Genomic DNA, 19,183 nt, shown 5'->3' with positions numbered 1-19,183 from the left:
ATGCCTCTCACAGCTCCAGGCTCCTGCCTGGGCTCAGGGCCTTATGCTGCAGGGTGAGGACTTGCCTGGCCCCCAGCCCCTGTTGCTTTAGCTGCTGGTGGAGGATCAGGGCTCACTACCCTGTACTTACAAAAGAGCCAGGAAACAGTTTACATGGGAAGGGCCAGGCAGGAGCTTCCCAGCTGTAACCAGTCCCTGGGTGACGGGCAATGCCATCGCTGCTGGAGCCATCCTGCCTCTGAAGCAAGTCAGGGCAGGGCTGCAGTGAGGCTGCTGCTGCTCTAAAGCCCCGTTTGTGTAAGCAAGGCTCACCTAGGACTCAACAGTACACTGCTTTTCTTTAAACATTTATTCGAGGGAAACAGAGTGCCTGCACAGCCATGCCAGCTCTCAGGCCAGGCAGCTGCCCAGTGGAGAGCTGAGCCAGCCTGTCCCAGATCAGGTACCTGCCTTCCCCAGTCTCCCATCACAGCAGCAGTGAGCTCTCCTGTGCACCCAGTGATGCTCTTTGGAGGCCAGAGTCTCCAGGTTTAAGCCTTTCACTGAATGGTGAGATCAGTCACAAAAAATTCTTTTGCCACAGACATGTAAAAAAATGATTAAAATGGAGAATTGTGCCAGTCTGATGCTGGTGTGGGCTTCGTGGCTGGCAGCAAAGGCTGGCAACACCTTCTGGTCCAGTGGGTTCAGCACCATCTCCACAGGGATGGATGGAGCACCCCGGGACTGAGACAGAAAAAGCAGGAGCTGCTGCAGGCTCTGGACAGGCTGAGGGGGATGCAGCTTCATGGGGCTTCTCCTCCCTTCCCAGGTGCATTTCCTGCAGAGAAACCTCATGGCAGAACTGGCTCCTGACTTCGAGATGGAGACATGCAAGCCCTAAGCAAAAACCTGTTGTAAGTCCTGTTGCATTTGGGGCAGGAGAAGCCTCCCAGTGCCCCAGCTGTAACCTCAGCCGTGCTGCTGCCCCAGGGTGCTGGCATGTAACCCTGGCACCCTGCTGCTGTCAGGGCCCCACTGGCGGCGCCCAGCTCTGCTCACCTGGGTACTAAACGTTGAGCTGCAGCATGTGGAGCTCGCTGGCGAGTCTGTCCTCAGCTGTGCTCTCATCCTCGTAGGGGTATCCGGTGTAGCCACCCTGTTCCTTGCAGTACCTGAGGAACCTGCAGGTGCAGAGGGAGGGGAGTGTGGGCACGAGGTGGCACCGGCCTCGCTGCTCCGTGGCAGTGGGCATGGCCAGGGACCACGTGCTGGCAGCAGGAAAGGGCAGGTGCTGGGGAGCACGGCCTGTGGCAGGGGCCAGGAGCAGCTCACCTGCACCAGTGGTGGTCCTTGCTGAGCACGGTCGGATTACCCACCACAATCAGCAGAGCCTTGGCCCTGGTGATGGCCACGTTAAGCCTCTGAAGAGGACAAGCAAGAGGGCTTTACCTGGCCGCAACACCTCTCATCGTCTCGCAGCCCCACCTGGCTGCAGGCAGCTCTGGTGTGGCACTGAGCACCCAGAGCAGCTCTACCTGCCTGTGAGAACCAGAGGGAAGAAGGGGATGCCAAGGAAGAAAGATCTGCTCGGGGCTAGGCGATACCTTGGGGTTCTTGAGGAAGCCCAGCCTGAAGGTCTGGTCGAACTGGAGGTATGTGCTGCAGCTGCGCACGGTGGAGATGAGGATCACGAGCCGCTCCTGGCCCTGGAACTCTTCCACAGAGCCCACCTGGGGCAGGGACAACAGGTCAGGGGCCAGGAGCACCCCTGGGCTGGGGCTGTCAGGGCTCCTTCCTCCTATGCTCCTCTCTCCTCCATGCCCAGGACATACCTTCAACTGGCTGATGTCCGGCAGCTTCTGCAGATCGGGATCCAGGGAGGTGATGGCTTTCCGGATCTTCTCTACCTGAGTGGAGGCATGTGGCAAAATCCAGCCACCACAGGGCCATCCTTGTGCCAGCCCTGGGGCTGCCCATCCATCCCAGTGTTCCCTGTCCCTTGGGGAGGTCTCTGCCTGCAGAGCTGTGTCCCTCACCTGCTTCCTGTAGGGAGAGATTATGCCGATCTCCTTGGGGGACACAGTGGGGCAGCTTCCCTTGCCCTGGCTCTGCAGCAGCTTCTTGAGGTAGTGGACCAGGACCTCAATTTCGGCCGTGTTGAAGAATGAGGGACTCCTGGCCTCTCTCTGATCTTCCCCACAAACCCCATGGAAGATGATGGGGAAGCCCTGGGGATGGAGAACATTTCGTTCTGCTCTGCCTGTGCTTCAGGGAACCCTTTGGGTCAGTTCCTCCTGCGCCCCTCACTTTTTTGGGAAGCTCCTCCCAGGTACAATACACATTCCGGATGTCAAGCCCGTCGCTCTTGCACACCTTCAGCTCGTTGTCATAGAAGAGCTCGTTGGGGATCCTGAGAATGGCCTCGTGGGACCTGGGAGAGGCAGGACCGTGCCCAGGGTGGGTGCCATGTGGGTGCGCTCCCATCTCCCACAGCAGCTGGGGTACTACGAGGCTCTGGGGGACAGATCCTGGAGCAATCCCTGCCTGGGGATCCCTTCCTGCACTATCCCTGTCCCCACCTGTAGTTCCAGAGCAGTTTGGTGATGAACTGCGGGTCGTATCCTCCACTCGACTTCTTGTACAAGGGGTTGTGCAGCATCAGCCTCTCCAGCAGCGAGGTGCCTGTGCCCAGTGGTATCTTGTGGCTCCCCACAAGGCCACTCAGCCCCTGTGGGGTGCTTGCAGCACTCCCACTCCTCTCCCTACTCACCCAGCCCATACTGGATGGCCAGCGGTGAGGTCAGGACGGGGCCCAGCTGCTTGGGGTCTCCTGCCAGCACCAGCTGCCCCCCGTTGGGGTTGGTCTCCTCATCCATGGGAGCCAGGAGCCCTGGGAACAGGGAGAGCTCAGTGGGGAATGGGAGGGACCCCAGGCCATGCAGAGTTGCTGGTCCTTGAGGCAGCAGCCGGGCACCACTCACCCGCGATGGCGACCACGCTCTCCGGCTCTACCGCATGGCCACACTCGTCGATGAAGACGTGGGAGAAAAACCCAGGGGGGAAGTTGGCTGACACCAGCCTGGAGGAGAGATGGAATGAGGCTGTTCTCAGCATCCTGCCCCACCTGGCCATCCTTCCTCTCCTACCCTTCATCCTCATCCTCCCACAGAGGAGGGATTTCCCCCCCTGCTGCCTGCCCTCCTCCAACCCCTCCCTGCTGAATTCCAGAGAGGCTGCCTTCACAGCCTGGCTGCAAGGCAGCCCTGGGTCCACCTGCCACGGATGCTGGGGACAATCCCAGCTCCTCTGACCTTCCTGCTGTCACCAGTGTGGTGATGATGATCCGGTAGTGCCTCAGGCTCTCCTTGCTTGGGTACACGTAGCTGCTCTGCTCATCGTCCCAGTTGCAGCAGGGCTGGAGCGCAGGCACTGGGTGAGGTCCCATTATCCTGGGGGATGCCAGCCCAGATGTGCTGTCAGGATTTCAGGGTGGAGGGGCAGGGACCTACCATGATATCAGTGGGCACTTCCCTGTAGCTCCTGGAGCTGGCAATGAGCCTGTAGACATTCTGAGGGGCAATGTCCTTGATGAGGCACTGGCACAGCAGGTCTGCAGCACTGTTGGAGGGGGCACAGGCCAAGATACGGGCATCCTTGAAGCATGTCCACACCTGGGTGGGAGAGGAGATGACAGCATTGAGCCCCATGGACAAGAATGGGCAGCAGTGCTCAGGGCTGGATTTGGGCACTGGCCACTCACCTGCTTGATGGCCTCCACCATAGTGACCGTCTTGCCAGTGCCGGGGGGTCCAAAGATGAGGTATGGGGCTGGCCGGGACACCCCCGTCACGATGTGGGTCACAGCTCTGCACTGCTCCTCGTTGGTCTCCAGCTTGCGGTTAAACCACCTGTGAGAGCAGAGGCTGCGCTGCCGGAGCCCCATCGCCTCCATCCCTCAGACCCTCCCACCCTGCAGAACTGGGCACTCACCGGGGCTGGAAGGGGCCTGAGAAGAGGGACTTGTGGCAGGATGTGGAGGGGAAGAGGAGGCTGAACAAGCCACGGCGCACAGCCAAGACTGCAGCCCGGTGCTGCACCTGCAGTGGCAGCCGGTTGAAGGTGAAGGTCACATCGAACTTCAGGTTTTTCACAAACTTCTTCTGCAGCCTGGGAAGGAGTGGTGTGAGCAGGGCACAGGGCACTCTCCCATGCCCTCCTAGCCCTTTCCAACCCACTTCTGGCCTTTGGCATCTGTGAGAAAGGCTGCTGGGACCAGACATCACTCACTTGGAGGAGAAGCCCAGCCTGACCTTCTCCAGTTCCACGCTGTGCACGTAGCCCTTGTACTGGACGAGCGGGGAGTGGTCCCTCTCGCTGCTCAGGTGGGCAAACAGGTGGTCCCCTCTCAGCAGGGACGGGCGGTTCTCGGCCACGCCAGGCACCTGTGCCAAAGGGCCAGTGTGATACCAGGCACTCTGGGAGTGCCAGTGTTGTGCCAGCACCCCTCCCATCCCTCAGGCTCCTACGCACATCGAGAACCAGCAACGCCCTCTCCTGCACCATGGTCACGTCCTGCATGTCGTAGCGTCGGATGTCCACCTCCATCTGAATCTCCTCCAGGTGCAGCAGCAGCTGGAATTTCTGGTGGTAGTTCTCAGCCTGCAGAGGTGCTTCCAGCAGCGAGCTGAGGGCAGCAGCAATGTCATTGTGTCCCAGGGACAGCTTGGCACTCAAGGAACACCTCAGCATTGCTCTCAGCCCTTGGCACTCACCGCATGGCAGCCCAGCTGGAGCTGGCACTGCTGTTGGGTCCTAGCAGGATTGTGTCCTTGAGGCTCTTTGGGTACTGGTAGGTGCCCAGAGGGATTTCCCTCTCCAGTTGGTTTTTCAGGGAGCTGGGAGGAGGGGACAGTAGTGCTTCAGGGACTACATGGTGTCCCCAACCCCACTGTCACTGTCATCGTGCAGGGTTGAAGCACTGTCCTGTGGTGCCAGACAGTCAAGGAGCTGAACCTTGTCCTGGCTGGAGAACAGGCTGGGCCCCTCTGCTCAGGATAGCAGCAGGTGACTTCATCACATACCTGTCAGGGGGGATGCCATCCTCGGTGACGACTGTGACAAGGCGTTGGAGGCTGGCCTCGTAAGGCTGGAAAGGTGCCGAGGGCCCCAGGTCCTTGGCCAGCTGGCTCTCAGCAATGGCAGCAACATAGCGTGAGATGCTGAAGGACTCGTCTGGCTCCTTGGTGAACTCGAAGACCACCACAGCACTGAAGTGCCCATTGCAGGTGGTGAGGCACCGCACCTGGATGGGGTACATCCCACCTGCGGGGTGAAGTGGTGAGATTGGGTCCTGCATCCTCTCTGCAGGGCAGGGCATGGGGCAGGGGATGGGATGGGACCCTACCTGGGTGTAACAGCAGGGACTGGCCCTGCACTGCCCCTTGCTCATCGGTGAAGGACAGCTCCCGTGACTGCTGGCGTGGCTGGAACCGCTGCAGTGTCACCACCTCTGTGCCACAGTTCTGCACCAGGACAGTGACTGTCCGGGGCTCCCCCGGCACCACTGAGAAGCGGATGTTCCCATTGCCCTGGTCCCAGTCTGAGATGATCTCTATCCCGTGCTTCCCACGAATGAGCTCGGCCCTGTGGGGAGGGAGGGTCAGGCTTTCCCAGCCAGGGTGGGGGATCCAAGGGACATGCCAAGGTGGGGTGCTGCTGGTCATACCACTGCTTGGCATGGCTCGGGGGCATTTGCGGAGAGGAGCTGAGCTGCTGTCCTGAGGCAGACGTGGACACAGTCGGCTGTGCATTCCTTCTGGGTCGTCGGTACTGGTCTGCCACCACCACGCACCTCTTCACCTGCAAGGATCAGCCAGAATCAGCGTAGGCCTGGGATTCTGCAGGGGGCTCCTGAGGAGCCAGTCCTGGTGGGCACTGCCCCAGCATGAACTCACCTTGAATTTCACCACGTCTCCACGCACCTGAACCTGGTGGGTTGTCTTCAGCGCGTACAAGATGCAGGAAAAATTGGGTGTCTTTGCATCAGTCCTGCGGAAACAAGGGAGAGGGTTTCTGTGGGAGAGCGTGGCTCGGCTGCCATGGGCACAGGCAGCCGAGGTGAGGCAAATGGGAAGATGAAGCAGGACACTGAGGCTGCAGTGAGGGAGTTCTCAGCAAGTCCCCTCTGCTCCAGGAAAGGAAGAAGGACTTGGGCTCCCCACTGGCCTGTGCAAATCTCACTTCCCTGCTGGCTGCTCCAGCAAGTCCGAGCATTCTGTTGTCCCAGCTATGCCACAGCCATCCCAGCTGTCCCACTGCATCACTGCCTGGCCCTGACAGCCATGCAGTCCCTGTCCATGCCAGTGCTCAAGAGCTGAGCTGGCACAGGTGGTGGCTCCGTTAAGGCACAGCCACTGTGCTCCCAGCAGTGATGACTCCCCAGGTACCTCCTCCCAGTCCTACCAGTGCACTGAGCCCTGGCTTTGCCAATAATTAACAGTGGTGACATTGCACAAGGGTCAGTGTGACTGCTGTCAGCAGGGTGAGGTGGGGGAGTACGGTGGGCAGTGGGTGTCCAAGGCCATCCCCAGGCAGTTGCTGGGGGTCCATGGAGCTGGGGATCATCCCAGCAGGGCTTTGGTGAGACAGACGAGCTTGGAGACCCCAGTGATGCTGCTGGGGACCAGTGACGCTGGCCGGGCACTGGGGATGCTGGCCTGGGGATTGGGAGATGCTGGCCAGGGGTCTGTCCCAGGTGATGTTGCCCGGGTCTGGCCAAGGGCTCTCACCTGCCCCGGAACTCCTGGTTGTAGATGGTCCGCAGCGCTTCCCGCAGGCTCGTCTGCTCCCGGCCCGTGTCCTGCAGGAACTGCACGAATTGACACCCCCAAAGACTGGCCTCCGCCACGCTGAACCGCGGCATGGTTGAGCCGAGCCGTGCCGTGCCGAGATGGTGCCGCGTCCACGAGTGCTGGGTTGAGCCGGTCTGGGCTGGGCTGGGCTGAGCCGAGCCAGGGCTGGTCGCGCAGGGAGAAACGAAAGCGAAAGGAGCCGCGGGCCCGCCCGCTTGGCACGGGGCGGATCGGGGCTGGCAGTGGGGCAGCGGAGCCCGGCTCAGAAGGCTGGTGGGGGAGAAGGGCCAGGAGGCAGGCAGGGAACCAGTCAGTCTAAAGGATGATTAGCTAAAGATTTGGAGAAGGACAAAGAGATAGAAACACTCTTAAGGCCGGAACACTGGCGGTGAACTGCTTCCAGTGTAACCAAGGAGCAGGGGAAGACTAGCCTTGAGGCAGATAAAAGCTGTGTTGTGTGCAGAGTCTTATCTTGGGCCCTGCTTCGGCTTCACATTCTTGGAATTGCTGCAGCGATTTCCTGGAGGGGTCCAGGACCGCAGCCCACAGCACCTGAGGCTCACAGAACCTTTCATCTCTCCTGGGTGCTGCCTCTTAAACTGTCCATGAGTAGCCCTGTGCAGAGCACTGTGCAAACCCTGCAAAAAACCCTGTTTTGTCCTGTGGATGCAACCAGGAGTGTCTTTAGTAGGTGTTAAAGTAAGACACCGAGGGTAAGTGGAATAACCTCCTTGCTGCCTTTTTTCTAGGGTGAGGAGCTGCATTAAAGCTCCGCGATTGTTTCTATTTTAATTTGGAAGCTCAGCCCTCCAGTTCCTGTGTGTGTATACCAGGGCGGGAGCATCACCCATGGGCTTGGAGTGATACCATCCCCGCCTTAATAACAGAACTGTTAAGGTTGGAAAAAACCTTTGAGATCATTAAGTCCAACCGTCAACCCAGCACCACTGCTGTGTTCACCACTAAACCAGGTCCTCAAGTACCACATTCACATTTTTGAACACTTCCAGGGATGGTGACGCCAACACGTCCTAGACTTCAGGAATGAACAGGAGTGAGATCATGAAAGAACGGACACAAATGGCTTTAAACAAAGACTGGTGTATTTGCTCTACACTTATTGATACAGAGGATGCCTGAGGGATGAATTGTCAGTCTCAGCAGCAAATACAAATATATTTTAATTAGATAAAACTCACAAAGGATAAAAACTTATTTTGCGGTGTTACTGTGCAAAACCTGAAGTGTAATGCCCGTGCCTATCTTCCCAACCCTTTTTCCTTTGTGTATTTAAAAACAAGAAGACATGAGCCAGTTTAAAAACCAGAACCTGCAAGGCGCCCAGTGATAACCAAGTGCAAACAAAGCAAAGGGAGTTCACTTTGTAGTGAATCTATGTTCCAAGATCTGAGAAAGGCATATGCCTATCTCTTCATCCTCCCCTTCAGAGAAACTGTTATGACTGCTAATTTTGATGTCAGAGGGGGGAAAATAATAACACAGAGCAAACACATAGAAGAGATTCATTCCAAAATCCCCTCTAAGCATGACAAGAAACTGTCCATAACTGAGACAAATGGAAAGGATTTTTTCTTTCACTTTGGTGCAAGTTTATTTATTTTGTACACTATCCATCCATACACCTGTGATACAAATCTATGAACCTGCCACAAAGCATTAAAGCACAACATACCTATTATTTTGTAGACATTTGCATTTTTAATCACCATCCAGCCCTTGTGGATCAGCAGTGACTTATCTTGTAGTTCTGTAAAAATGCAGATGACTGGTAACCGTACGTACACGAGGGAGGGGAGAAGAAAGATGTTCACTTTTAGGGAACATGGCTCAAATCTTCAGATTAAAAAAAAGTTACGTCCCCAGAAGAGCTGGGTCAGTAGGGAATTCTGTAAAGGATCCTGTAAACTCATTTTCTACTCAAAATCTAAGCCTGCAGGCATCTGCTCTGTGGAGGTTGGGAATAAGAATACACGAAGACTCACTGTCTTGCACTTACTGTGTCTTGCAGCGCCGTGAGCTCTCGGCAGGTTTGACAAACTTACTGGATACCTGGAGTGCTGGATACAGGTGAAGGGAACGCTCTGCACCCTCTCCTGGGGTAGTAATAGGGCTTTTCCAGCTAGGAAGTTTTCCAGCCAGTGACTGAAAACAGCTATACTTCTGAGCCATGAATGGCTGAATTTAAATGACCTATTAAATGCAGCTACAACAGGAAGTTTATGTGGCAGGAAACACAAAACACAAAGACAACTATTTGTTCCACGGTTCCCTCTCAGGCTAGAAAACCTGTTAACTTTGAAAGCCCTAAAAAATGCTGCTCTGGTTTAAAAACCAACTACTTGGCATAGGACCATATTTGTTTTTTTGCACAGAATGTTTCATACACCTCCTTGTTTCTGCATTAAGCATTCTGCATTTCTTTGCCAATCTTGTAGCTGAGGATTTTGTTCCAGTCAATCTTGGTGCGGGTGACGGGCAGCTGCCGGCGTAAGGCTTTGAAAGTGGTGTCTGACATAGTCTGGTAGTTTTCACTGATTGCTGTCTGCAAGGGCAAGCAGATTGGGTTAGGGCACACATAGAACATTATGAGAGAGTTCAACTTTGTGTTAAAGCCACAAACTCCTTTCTATAAGGTGTAATGCACATGATTAACTAAATTAATAATGCAGTCATCAGTGTGTGTGCAAGTCAAAGGCTTTCTATTCACCTCCCCTGTATTGTAGCAGCATCTCCTTAGTTCTTTCACTGACTCATCTCTTTCCAGTCTCCTTGCACAGAGGCTGGGACAATGCAAAAGCTGTTGCACAAGTTTCCTCCTCAGAATTTTTAACTGTCACAGAGGAAAATACATTGACTCACCCACTCCCCTCCCATGCTTGTTCCAGGTATCATTTGTAACCCTTAAAAAAAAACATACAGCAAACCTGATAGTTAATTACAACACAGCTTTGTAACTTTACAGCTTTATAACTGTATTCTTTTAAACAAATACTGCTGTCCTTTTCTAAGTAATTCTTACAGGCAATACCAGATTCAGCCAGGAACAGAATCAGAGGTCAGTTTTCCATGTTTCCATTAACTGCAAATGGAGACTGATATGATTCTGTTCTATTTCACTACCACTGATCTTACCTGGTACTCGTTTTCTGCATTTTCTATGATCTTAATAAACTCCTTAGCAGTTTGGACATCACTCTGCAAAGGAGAAAAAAAAGCTTGCATGTTTAAGAGCAACTTACATGAGCTACACAATAGATTTCTTCTCAAGTGATAGGCTGAGTATAGATAAAGTAGGTAACATCAGCAGCTTGTGCCTTGGGGCTGTAGCTGGGTTCCTTTCACTTACTACATACAGGGTAGAGCTTGTGCTCCAAACTGGAACAGAGCTGCACCCTAGTGAGCAAAAAGGAAGTGGAGCTTCATGGTAAAATGAGTCACTTTGCAGCTGCTGCTCCCTCTACCATACTGGCATATGTCTCTTACTGTTTCTTTCCCTTGCACAGAATAGAAAAGCATATTCTGTCTTTTTTAACCCTAACTTCCAAGAGAAGCTTTCCAATAGAGACTTTCTAATAAGACTGAATTTTAAGCAATTGTGACTCTGGGATTCCTACCTGACTCTAAACACCACATTGGCGGTTCACCCTAAAATTACTTTAAAGTCAAGAGATTGCAGTCATAGCAGTACATGCTTCATGAGCTGTTAAAGGAATGAAAACAGTTGCTTATCATAAAGATCTTTTAGCATACTTACTGACACCTGTACAGAGTCCTGAATGTCTTTGTGACTAACCAGCTGGACGTTGCCATCTTCATAGTAATGCACCTGGACAAAAAGACAGAATGCAGGTTTTATTATGAACACTCACTCCAGAATTCCTGAGCCCCCAAATGCCACTAAAATGGCACAACAGAGCATTGTGCCAGTGTTCTCTGTTTACATGGAGACTAAAAGCAGGATGGATTTTCTAAAAGGTTTCATTCTTTGTCAAAACTGTTCAAGATTATGTTAATCAGTAAATGCCTAGAGCTAAGAGCAATTATAAAAGACTCAAAGTAGAGGTTTTAGCCCTATAAAAAGCAAAGTGGAGGACTATAGGGTAATGCTACATAATAAACTACAGGACAGATCTGAGACTACTCCTGAAATACTAGATTTACTTTCTTGAATTGTTTAGTTTAATAACATCCTGACTTGAGAAGGACATCTCTGCTGCATTTCAGCATCTCACTCTGAGCCAAATGCATTTGTGTAAGAGAAGCACAATGCAGCTTCTCCTTTTACTGCCAGGAAGAATAACTCACCTGGATTTTGAGCACTGCAGCCACTTGAGCTGTTGGTGGTGTGATGGTAAACTTCCATTCTGATCTCCAGCGCCCATTCCTAAAAGCAATCAAAGCATGAGAAAACTATTTCCAAGAAGCTCTAACAGCAAAAAGAACAAAATTGTTCAACCAAGTTGTTTCTGATGTTGTCTTATCACCAATACCACATGAGACTTAGTTATTTAGATAGCATGGAGTTAAATTTCTGCAGCCTAGCTGAATACAATGCAGCTTCAGTACAAAGAAGCTCCAGAGATGTAAAGGAGTATCTAGCTATATTAGCTCTGCTAATGCCTTTTCCTCTGAAGAAGTCACAGGAAGTTTTGGTAAGTGCCAAGGGGGCTGCAAGGAAAACAGACTACAGAAGGAAAAGAACTTCTTGGGAAGCCCAAAACTCCCTGTCCTTCAGACCGTGTCAGAGCTAGAGGATGGGTTGGTGTGAGGAACCAGGCAAAGGAAGAAAACACACTATGTTGAAATAGTCTTACCAGAAGTTTTTGGGCTGGAACTGGTGGCTCTCAATACAGGCAATAATTGTCTGCAGTCCATCTATAGATTTACCATAAACCTGTATTTAGAAAAAGAGTTAAAAAGGCCCAAGAGCTAAGGAAAGCCATTCTCTGTTCTTGGCAGCAGGGTGCAGGCTGCTGTGGTGGTACCTCACTGGGAACATGCACCACGAGTTACATTGTCCAACACCTCCCCTGGCAGGCATTTTATTATGGGTAGGTGTGAAGGTGCTTGGCAGTCATGCCTATGAAAAAGGTCTAATTCATCTTTACCTCTGTGTGCATACCAAGACAGTTCCACCCTCTTTGGAACTCATCATTCCAAAGTTAGCCAAAATGCTAGTGAGGATGGAGAATTCCAACAGCTCTGCCCAGCAGAGTCTGCTCTGGGACTGACAGACTCAGAGCAATACACTTTCAGGGAAACAAGATGGATACTCAACAGTGCAGAAGCCATTGGGGTAATGATCTTTGACGTAGGCTCTCAGTGCACTGTCACAGGCATCTCTCCATTGTTTTAAAGCCGATTCTGTGTCCTCGGGCTGGGGATCACTTGCTTCTTTCCTTAAGTGATCAAACTTAAAAGAAAGCTTGTTTCTTGGGTCTAAAAATCTGCCATTGCCCAGATCACCATGTTCTGTGATTAAGACCTGGAATAGAAGTTGAAATGATGATACATTTAGGCTGATATAGATATGTTATTTTGCATTTTTCCCTACTTGCATATCAGTGTTACAATAGGTTCTTTCATTGAGCTGTAAGGTCGCATAAAGAAAAGCAAGAATTTTCGGTAATAATTTTAATTAGTAGTTGTTGTGAGGCTGAAGGTAACTCTCAGCTCTCCACAGTAATACTGCACTTAGACTTCTGTCCCAGAAAAGGCTGAACTACAATAATGTATATATTTGGCTTAAAATTGGGTATCCTTACAATAGAAGCAGGTTGCTTTGCCTTTAAAGTTATTTTAGCTGTTTTCCTTCTTTGTTCTAAAGGAAACAGAGACTTTTACTCTGAAATCAACCATTTATTGCCATGTTCCATGTTTTGCAATAGCTCTACTTCTGGGCAAGAAGGGTACAGAGATGTAACTACTTCTAAAATACGCCAGCTAAAGCAGACAGAAAGCAGCATTGCACAGTCCCTTCTTTTTTCTTTTTCACTTTAATTCTCTGTCTTCCCAAATATTGACTTTATTGGGGTGGGGTTTTGGTTTTTTTTTTTTTGCAGGTTGTACTGTAACTTTCTCATCAAAGCTATTTCTATGAACAGCCCTCTTAATATATGCCTCCCATACGTCCATAAACATATCTGGGACACTAGAAAAGCTGGGTTAGAGCTTGGCTCAGAGAACAGAGCAGATGGTCAGGCAGCTTTCTGGCTTCTCTACGACTTGCTGTTTGTTCTAAAAAAAAAATTAAAAAAAACCCTGAAATAACTTGTTTTGCTGGCATAGACTACATAGTATTAGGTATAATCACTACAGCAAATCAATGATTTGGTATAAACAAAGATAAGTTTGTTTTTTAGGGTAGCTGGGAATGGATTAAAATTGCAGAAAATAAACCAAACAAACTATTAAGAATCTATTATCAATTGTCAGTAGGAACTGTAAGCAAGTAGCAACATAAGGATTCGTAAGTGAGCTTTAAATAGACAGTAATCTTTAATCACTCATACTCTTAAGTAAAATTCCAGTGACTTCAGCATGGACCTTTAAGGACCAATGAACTGGATTTACTAAGTAGTACAACACAGAACTTAAAGAGAATATCTTGGTTATGCTTTGTTCTTATAGAAGAAAGCTTGTCATAGTGACATGTGGGGGAGGGAGGAGGGGTGGTACCTTGTGAGCAGAGTGAGTGAGTCAGCTGATGGTGATGTTGACTTGTGAGCCAACATTCTGATGAAACATTTTTATTGCTTTTTCACAGTGCAGTAATACAAACCTCAAGTGTACAAAGTTTCCTCTCACCTGATCATCGTACCCTTCTATCTTCACCGGAGTGAACTGGTCCATGTTGTACTGTGCAAATGCACTGTTGAGGATCAAAGGAACAGGAACTTTAGCTCTACATGCACATTTATTCTCACTCAAGGATAAGTACCTGGTGTGATTATATTACAGCAAACATCAACTTAATTGGGCAAACAATACACACCAGCACTGTTAAAAGATTTTCCAATACCTTTTACTGTAGATAGCTATAAACCCCAGGTCTAAAAGCAGGTTTGTTTAGTGATGGCCAGGAAAACACAGAGTTCAAAAGTAGAACAGCAGATAGCCTGGGGAAATGTGAGCAAGCCAAGGCAAAACAGGAACACCCCAGCTACAATTTAGACAGCAGCAAGGTAGACAAATGAATAGACGAATATTTACAACAATTTTCTTATGTAAAGACTTGCTGACTGACACATCACCTAGCTTGAAATAGATCTTAGCATCAAAAAGCCTGTATGTGTAATCTTTAAGCACCTTCTGATGAAGCTGTGGAAGTAAACAACAAATGTTGAAAACTTTTTATTGAGGACAGTTCTTTTTCTAAACTTAGGCTATGGATTAATCAGTATTTACTGATTAATAAGGCTTCACTTACTTTATAAATCAGATGACTCAACATGATCAGACATTTCTGCTGCTGCAGAGTTAAACTTTTTGGCAGAATGCCTTCCTGTCAGTTTTATATAGCACAAATTCAAATTTAGGGCTTTTAAAAAGAAATCATCCACACCTTTCATTATGTATTTTGTTAGGTGGGCTAAGGAATTACGTGAGATTGCTCTGAATACAGCAAATTGTTTTCTTTGTCACAGAATGATGGGTATAAGAAAACAGAAGGATATCTGATGGTAATTTGACTTGTGTTTGAAATCTTAGTACTTACTGTGCTGCTCCTTCCCTGAGAAGATTGTCATTGTTAAGTAATAACCGGACATCTGGAAAAGAACGGGTTCAGGTGTGTTACTGGATTTTTTCATCAAATGTTTCTCTTTATGCACTTTATTTTCAACTGTACAAATGCAAACATTAAAAGATGAAATAATTTCATTAGGCAGAAGTAGTCCAGAAGGACTGCATGCTTTCCCTTAAAAGCAGTACGGCGTGACTCAGCCTTAGATTTTTATAATAGATAAAACATGAAGAAAACACCACAGATAATTTTTTCCTTAATTGCTTACCATTGAATACTTCATTGAACTCTCCAGGGGGTGCATGAGTGATGAATTTTGCAGCTATACGCACCTACAAAGAAGCAGAAAAGTAATTAAAGACAAAAGATAACGTACTGAGTTCATACATATTGAAGCCATTCACCAACAAAACCAACTCTGAAGTGACAGAAGGTGGCAGATTTAGGGAGAAATCTAGGCATGCATTGTCAAGGTAGAAATAGTCTTGTAAGACTGTTCAAAGCAAGGCTGGAAAGGGCTTGGAACAAGCTGGTCTAGTGGAAAGTGTCCTTGCCCATGGCAAGGGGTGGAACTGGATGATCTTCAAGGTCCCTTTCAGCCCAAACCATTCTGGGTTTCTATGAAGGCACATGGAACTGTGATGATGAAGGCATCAGTAACTGAAAAAGCCAACTTTCAATGTCCAGAAACTCTGAATCTGGAAAAGAAAAACCCTGTCTCTTCTAAAAGTGTAATAAAACTGCAGTGTGTTCCAAAATCCAATATACATGTCTTGCACTGTTAGAATTTAGGTGGTCCAGGTATTGATTCTGTTGGAATTGGTAAGAGTTTATGGTTTTCATTATAAAATCTTTTATGGCTTTTACAGGACCAAAGGGAATAGAAGGATCTTGGAAGAAATGAAAAAGGAAATGTCACAAAATTAAACCTCTCCCTTAGAATAATAAAAATGTCCCATTTCCTCTGACAGCTAACAAAGCTGACCAATGAGCCTCTCTGGTCTAACAAGATATTTATTGAAAGTGACTGCAGAATCGCTCATTACAACTCTGATTACTTTCTACTTTTCATTTTGAGCAGCAAAACAAAGAATTGTGTATATATATGTAACTGCTTCACCTGAGTTATCACCAGAGCTGGAAATAACTCGCTTCTCTCAACAGTCGTCCCTGTTTTAATTAGAAATTGTTTGTATTGTTTGTCACATAATTATTTAAAGCAAGCCACAAAAAGAAATAAACACTTTTCTAAACAAAAGGTAATTGCCTTATTCCAACAGGATCAAGTAACATCTCTGCCTTAACTGGATTGAGCTTCAGATAAAAATAGACTGTCTTCCAAATTAGCAATGATTTTGAAAAATAGATACACATTATTTGTGCCTGAAGAAATTAAGCAATACAAAGAAAACATTAGAAAGACAGTATTGTGTGTAATTGATACGATGCAGGACATAAAACCATTTTCTCTTAATCTTCTGGTTTTAGGTTGGTAAGTATACAGCCATTCTAGAAATGGAGCTCTTAAACTGTTTGAAAACTTTCACTATTTAAAGAGCTGTAATTAGGACAGATTGCTGCCACAATATTGTCGAATTTCACTGTCAGAAATTTGGATGGTGATGAAGAGAGCCTGGCAGTAGTTTAGAGAGACCCTGCAGCTCTATATCCTCAGTGGACTTTGCTCAGAGTCTGCCCCAAGAGGCTGGAAGATTTCTGAAGGGACAGCATGTGCTTTTCTGAGCAAATACAACTGTTAGCACAGCACAGAACATCACTGTGCTAATGCTCTCTCAAGTATCTACCACTAATGCCTGCAAATTAACTCCCCGGATGAACAGATTCTCTTTTATAAGGTGCTTCAACATATGGCAAACAAAGACCTCTAAAATGCTATAAAATTTAATACCTTATAAATTTATGCAATGATGATGTGGCTGCAGAACATGAAACCCTTGCAAAAGGGACACTGTTTTAGTAGGCTGAGGTTTAAATCAATGGATTCTCATAAGGAAATCCTTATGGGAAAAACAAACAGAAAAAAACCCAAGTGTTTAGTGAGAGATTTTTACAATCTTCCACAAATTCTCTCACTTGGAAGGATGAACTAAATTAAGTCAACACAGAAAGGCCTCTGCACTTCAATCAAATGTTATTACAAAGCCAGCTCTGAACAAAGCTGCAAGTGGAAAGTGTTCACTTGGATAATTATCCCTTGCCCTGCCTCTCACAGATCAATAAAGTACAAAACATTTCAGTCAAACTATTGAAACCAGGGGTGCAGGAAACAGGCTGGGGAGTGATTAATTTGAAATGTCAAGCACTTGAATGGTTCTTGGTTTTCAGAGCTGGTTGCTTGGAGGGCGGTGTCAGGATGCTCCTCTGCAGAAACACCAAAATAGGACTTTCTGCAACCTGCCCCATTTCCTGTCCCCCGGGGCCATTTCAGGTGTCATTTCAGCTCTGCAGCATCAACTTCCTGCTTCTAAAATGGGGACAGTGTCTGAGGGGAAGGGAAGCTGCTCGGCCGTTAGTTTAAACTGGCAAAACGGGAGATTTCAGAGGAACTTATAAGAAAATCACAGAATCACAGACTGGTTGGGTTGGGAGGGACCTCAAAGCCCCTCCAGGCCCCCCTGCCATGCTCAGGGACACCTCCCACTGCCCCAGGCTGCTCCAAGCCCAGTGTCCAGCCTGGCCTTGGGCACTTCCAGGGATCCAGGGGCAGCCACAGCTGCTCTGGGCACCTGTGCCAGGGCCTGCCCACCCTCACAGGGAACAATCCCTTACCAATATCCCACCCACCCCTGCCCTCTGGCACTGGGAAGCCGTTCCCCCCGTCCTGTCACTGCAGGCCCTTGTCCCAAGTCCCTCCCCAGCTCTCTTGGAGCCCCTTTAGGGGCTGGAAGGGGATCTAAAGTCTCCCTGGAGCCTTCTCTTCTCTGGACTGGACACCCCCAGCTCTCCCAGCCTGTCTGAGAAATTAATCTCTTACCTAAAATATGCCCAAAGAGAATAAAAGAGTGAAGCTTGGAGGATGGAAGGAATTAATTTTGTTGCTCAGTTGACGTTTTTGGTTTTTTTGCTTTACTTTAAAGTACCGGTAAACTCAAACTTTAACATATATAAAGTTCTAGACTCATCTGAATAGTCACATACTACAGTAAGTCTTTGCTGCATGTTTCTCTTTCAGATCCTCCTTTAGGTTATCCTTCTTGGCCTGTGTGGGACACGGAGTTAGTTGAAATTGAATGTTCTAAAGGCCATATCAATTCTGCTCTGGAATACTTATCTCAGACAACATCACCTAAAATATTGACTAATAGATGAATTGCACCTCAAAGCTCTGTTTGTTTCAGAAATGATTTCACTGAAATGAAGCTGAAAATGCAGTTTAAGGGGAAAATGAAAGCAACCGCTGGACTTGGAGGATCCTTGAATTTCCACGAGCCTGAACAACTCCTCCAGAATGTTAAGAAACAAAGCAAGCACTAAGTGTAACACTTCGATGATGTAAGGAAGAGTAACAGTGCATTTTTAAACTACTATGTGTAGGCAACAGTGTATTACCTAGCAGAGAACTTGCAGTATGTAACTTTTCCACATTCCTACACAAGATGAACAAAATGCTCATTTCCCCCTTTCCTAAAATAATTATGTCTCTGTTTGCTCCAACTTAGTCCTTTCCATCCAGTATAATTCTCAGGACCTACATCAAAGTTCCTGTCAGCAGCTGGGGTGGGCAGAAAACGCAACAACACACTCAGAGGGTGTTTAGGAAGTGAAGAGGTTGCAAAGCACCTTACAGACACGCTGGTTACTCTGCTGATTTGGGAAAAGCAGCACAGAAAATACATTTTCACAAAATCATTTTGGTTGGGAAAGACCTTCAAGATCACCAAGCGATCCACCTGTGACTGACTCCCACCTTGTCAACAACACCAGAGCACCAGGTGCCACGTCCAGTCCTTCCTTGACCCCGACCAGGGCGGGGACCCCACCACCTCCCTGGGCAGCCCCTCCCAATGTCTAATCGCCCTTTCTGTTAAGAAGCTCCTCCTGATGTCCAACCTAAACCTCCTCTGGTTTAGGTTGAGACTATATCCATTTTCATGCACAACGACTGGCCAAGACATTGCATCGGCTGCACCGAGGCAAGGAGGAAATCGGGAGGCAAGGAGGAAATCGGGAGGCAAGGAGGAAATCGGGAGGCAAGGAGGAAATCGGAAGGCAAAGTGCTGCGCTGGTAAGGAACAGCTGGTCCTTCAGACGGGCGGCGGCGGCCCGGTGGTCTCGGGAGCTCGCCCGCCCCGAAGCACTCGCAGGCCGGCACATCGGCACCAGGCGAGCTTGCCCGCACTCCCCACCCACTGCCTTCCCGGGGGCGGCGGCGCAGGCCCACAGCGGAGAGGCGGCCACCCCTTCCTTTACCTTCTCCTCATCCGACACCCGCTCGTCCAGGTCCGCCATCTTGGCAGCTGTGTGCCCGGCCCCGCGCAGTGCGTGCCGGGAGCGCCGGGCGGCGGACCGAACGCGCTGGTGGCGCCATCTTAGCTGCGGGCAGACGCCGCGTGGCCGCCATCGT

The 19,183-nt window shown here is 49.0% G+C and overlaps 2 protein-coding genes across 5 annotated transcripts; both read right to left on the bottom strand.

Annotated features, from left to right (window-relative positions):
* Positions 1-336: 336 nt before the first annotated feature.
* MOV10 (Mov10 RISC complex RNA helicase) lies at positions 337-6,995 on the bottom strand. 3 transcript variants are annotated; one of them, XM_053998382.1, is made up of 22 exons: positions 6,771-6,995; positions 5,937-6,030; positions 5,708-5,841; positions 5,387-5,625; positions 5,064-5,304; positions 4,755-4,877; positions 4,513-4,666; positions 4,270-4,424; positions 3,973-4,149; positions 3,743-3,890; positions 3,492-3,653; positions 3,294-3,397; positions 2,964-3,061; positions 2,753-2,872; positions 2,562-2,664; positions 2,290-2,413; positions 2,019-2,210; positions 1,815-1,889; positions 1,587-1,712; positions 1,315-1,403; positions 1,042-1,163; positions 337-879 (listed from the first exon to the last, which is right to left on the bottom strand). In XM_053998382.1, the coding sequence occupies exons 1-21, from the start codon at positions 6,902-6,904 to the stop codon at positions 1,049-1,051; spliced, it is 2,907 nt and encodes a 968-aa protein (XP_053854357.1). In that variant the 5' UTR covers positions 6,905-6,995; the 3' UTR covers positions 337-879; positions 1,042-1,048. The 3 variants fall into 3 exon arrangements, with proteins under 3 accessions (XP_053854357.1, XP_053854359.1, XP_053854360.1); XM_053998384.1 differs by having other exon boundaries at positions 337-820; XM_053998385.1 differs by lacking the exons at positions 5,708-5,841; positions 5,937-6,030; positions 6,771-6,995 and having other exon boundaries at positions 5,064-5,284; positions 5,387-5,518.
* Positions 6,996-7,914: 919 nt separating this feature from the next.
* On the bottom strand, positions 7,915-19,138 carry CAPZA1 (capping actin protein of muscle Z-line subunit alpha 1). 2 transcript variants are annotated; one of them, XM_053998373.1, is made up of 11 exons: positions 19,030-19,138; positions 14,867-14,930; positions 14,572-14,623; positions 13,662-13,725; positions 12,133-12,339; positions 11,669-11,748; positions 11,160-11,238; positions 10,609-10,680; positions 9,987-10,049; positions 9,714-9,754; positions 9,245-9,396 (listed from the first exon to the last, which is right to left on the bottom strand). In XM_053998373.1, the coding sequence occupies exons 1-10, from the start codon at positions 19,066-19,068 to the stop codon at positions 9,743-9,745; spliced, it is 732 nt and encodes a 243-aa protein (XP_053854348.1). In that variant the 5' UTR covers positions 19,069-19,138; the 3' UTR covers positions 9,245-9,396; positions 9,714-9,742. The 2 variants fall into 2 exon arrangements, with proteins under 2 accessions (XP_053854347.1, XP_053854348.1); XM_053998372.1 differs by lacking the exon at positions 9,714-9,754 and having other exon boundaries at positions 7,915-9,396.
* Between the last annotated feature and the right edge of the window lie 45 nt (positions 19,139-19,183).

The sequence above is a fragment of the Vidua macroura genome, chromosome 24 (assembly GCF_024509145.1).
Source record: "Vidua macroura isolate BioBank_ID:100142 chromosome 24, ASM2450914v1, whole genome shotgun sequence".
Lineage (NCBI taxonomy): Eukaryota > Metazoa > Chordata > Aves > Passeriformes > Viduidae > Vidua > Vidua macroura.
Note: the sequence above shows the minus strand (reverse complement) of the source record. Positions and strands in the feature narration are given on the sequence as shown.

Bases quoted from the DNA above. Each gene is read 5' to 3' on its own strand.
- MOV10 (XM_053998382.1), bottom strand. From the start codon at position 6,904: ATGCCGCGGTTCAGCGTGGCGGAGGCCAGTCTTTGGGGGTGTCAATTC. The intron at 4,878-5,063 runs GTATGTGATGAA...CCCTCCTCCCAG, and splicing joins GATGGCATCCCCCCTGACAG to CTCCCTGAAAAACCAACTGG. The intron at 3,062-3,293 runs GTCAGAGGAGCT...TCTCTCCTCCAG, and splicing joins ACACTGGTGACAGCAGGAAG to GCTGGTGTCAGCCAACTTCC.
- CAPZA1 (XM_053998372.1), bottom strand. From the start codon at position 19,068: ATGGCGGACCTGGACGAGCGGGTGTCGGATGAGGAGAAG. The intron at 11,239-11,668 runs GTAAGACTATTT...GATTGCTTTTAG, and splicing joins TTCCAGCCCAAAAACTTCTG to GAATGGGCGCTGGAGATCAG. The intron at 10,681-11,159 runs GTGAGTTATTCT...CTTTTTGTCCAG, and splicing joins CTGCAGTGCTCAAAATCCAG to GTGCATTACTATGAAGATGG.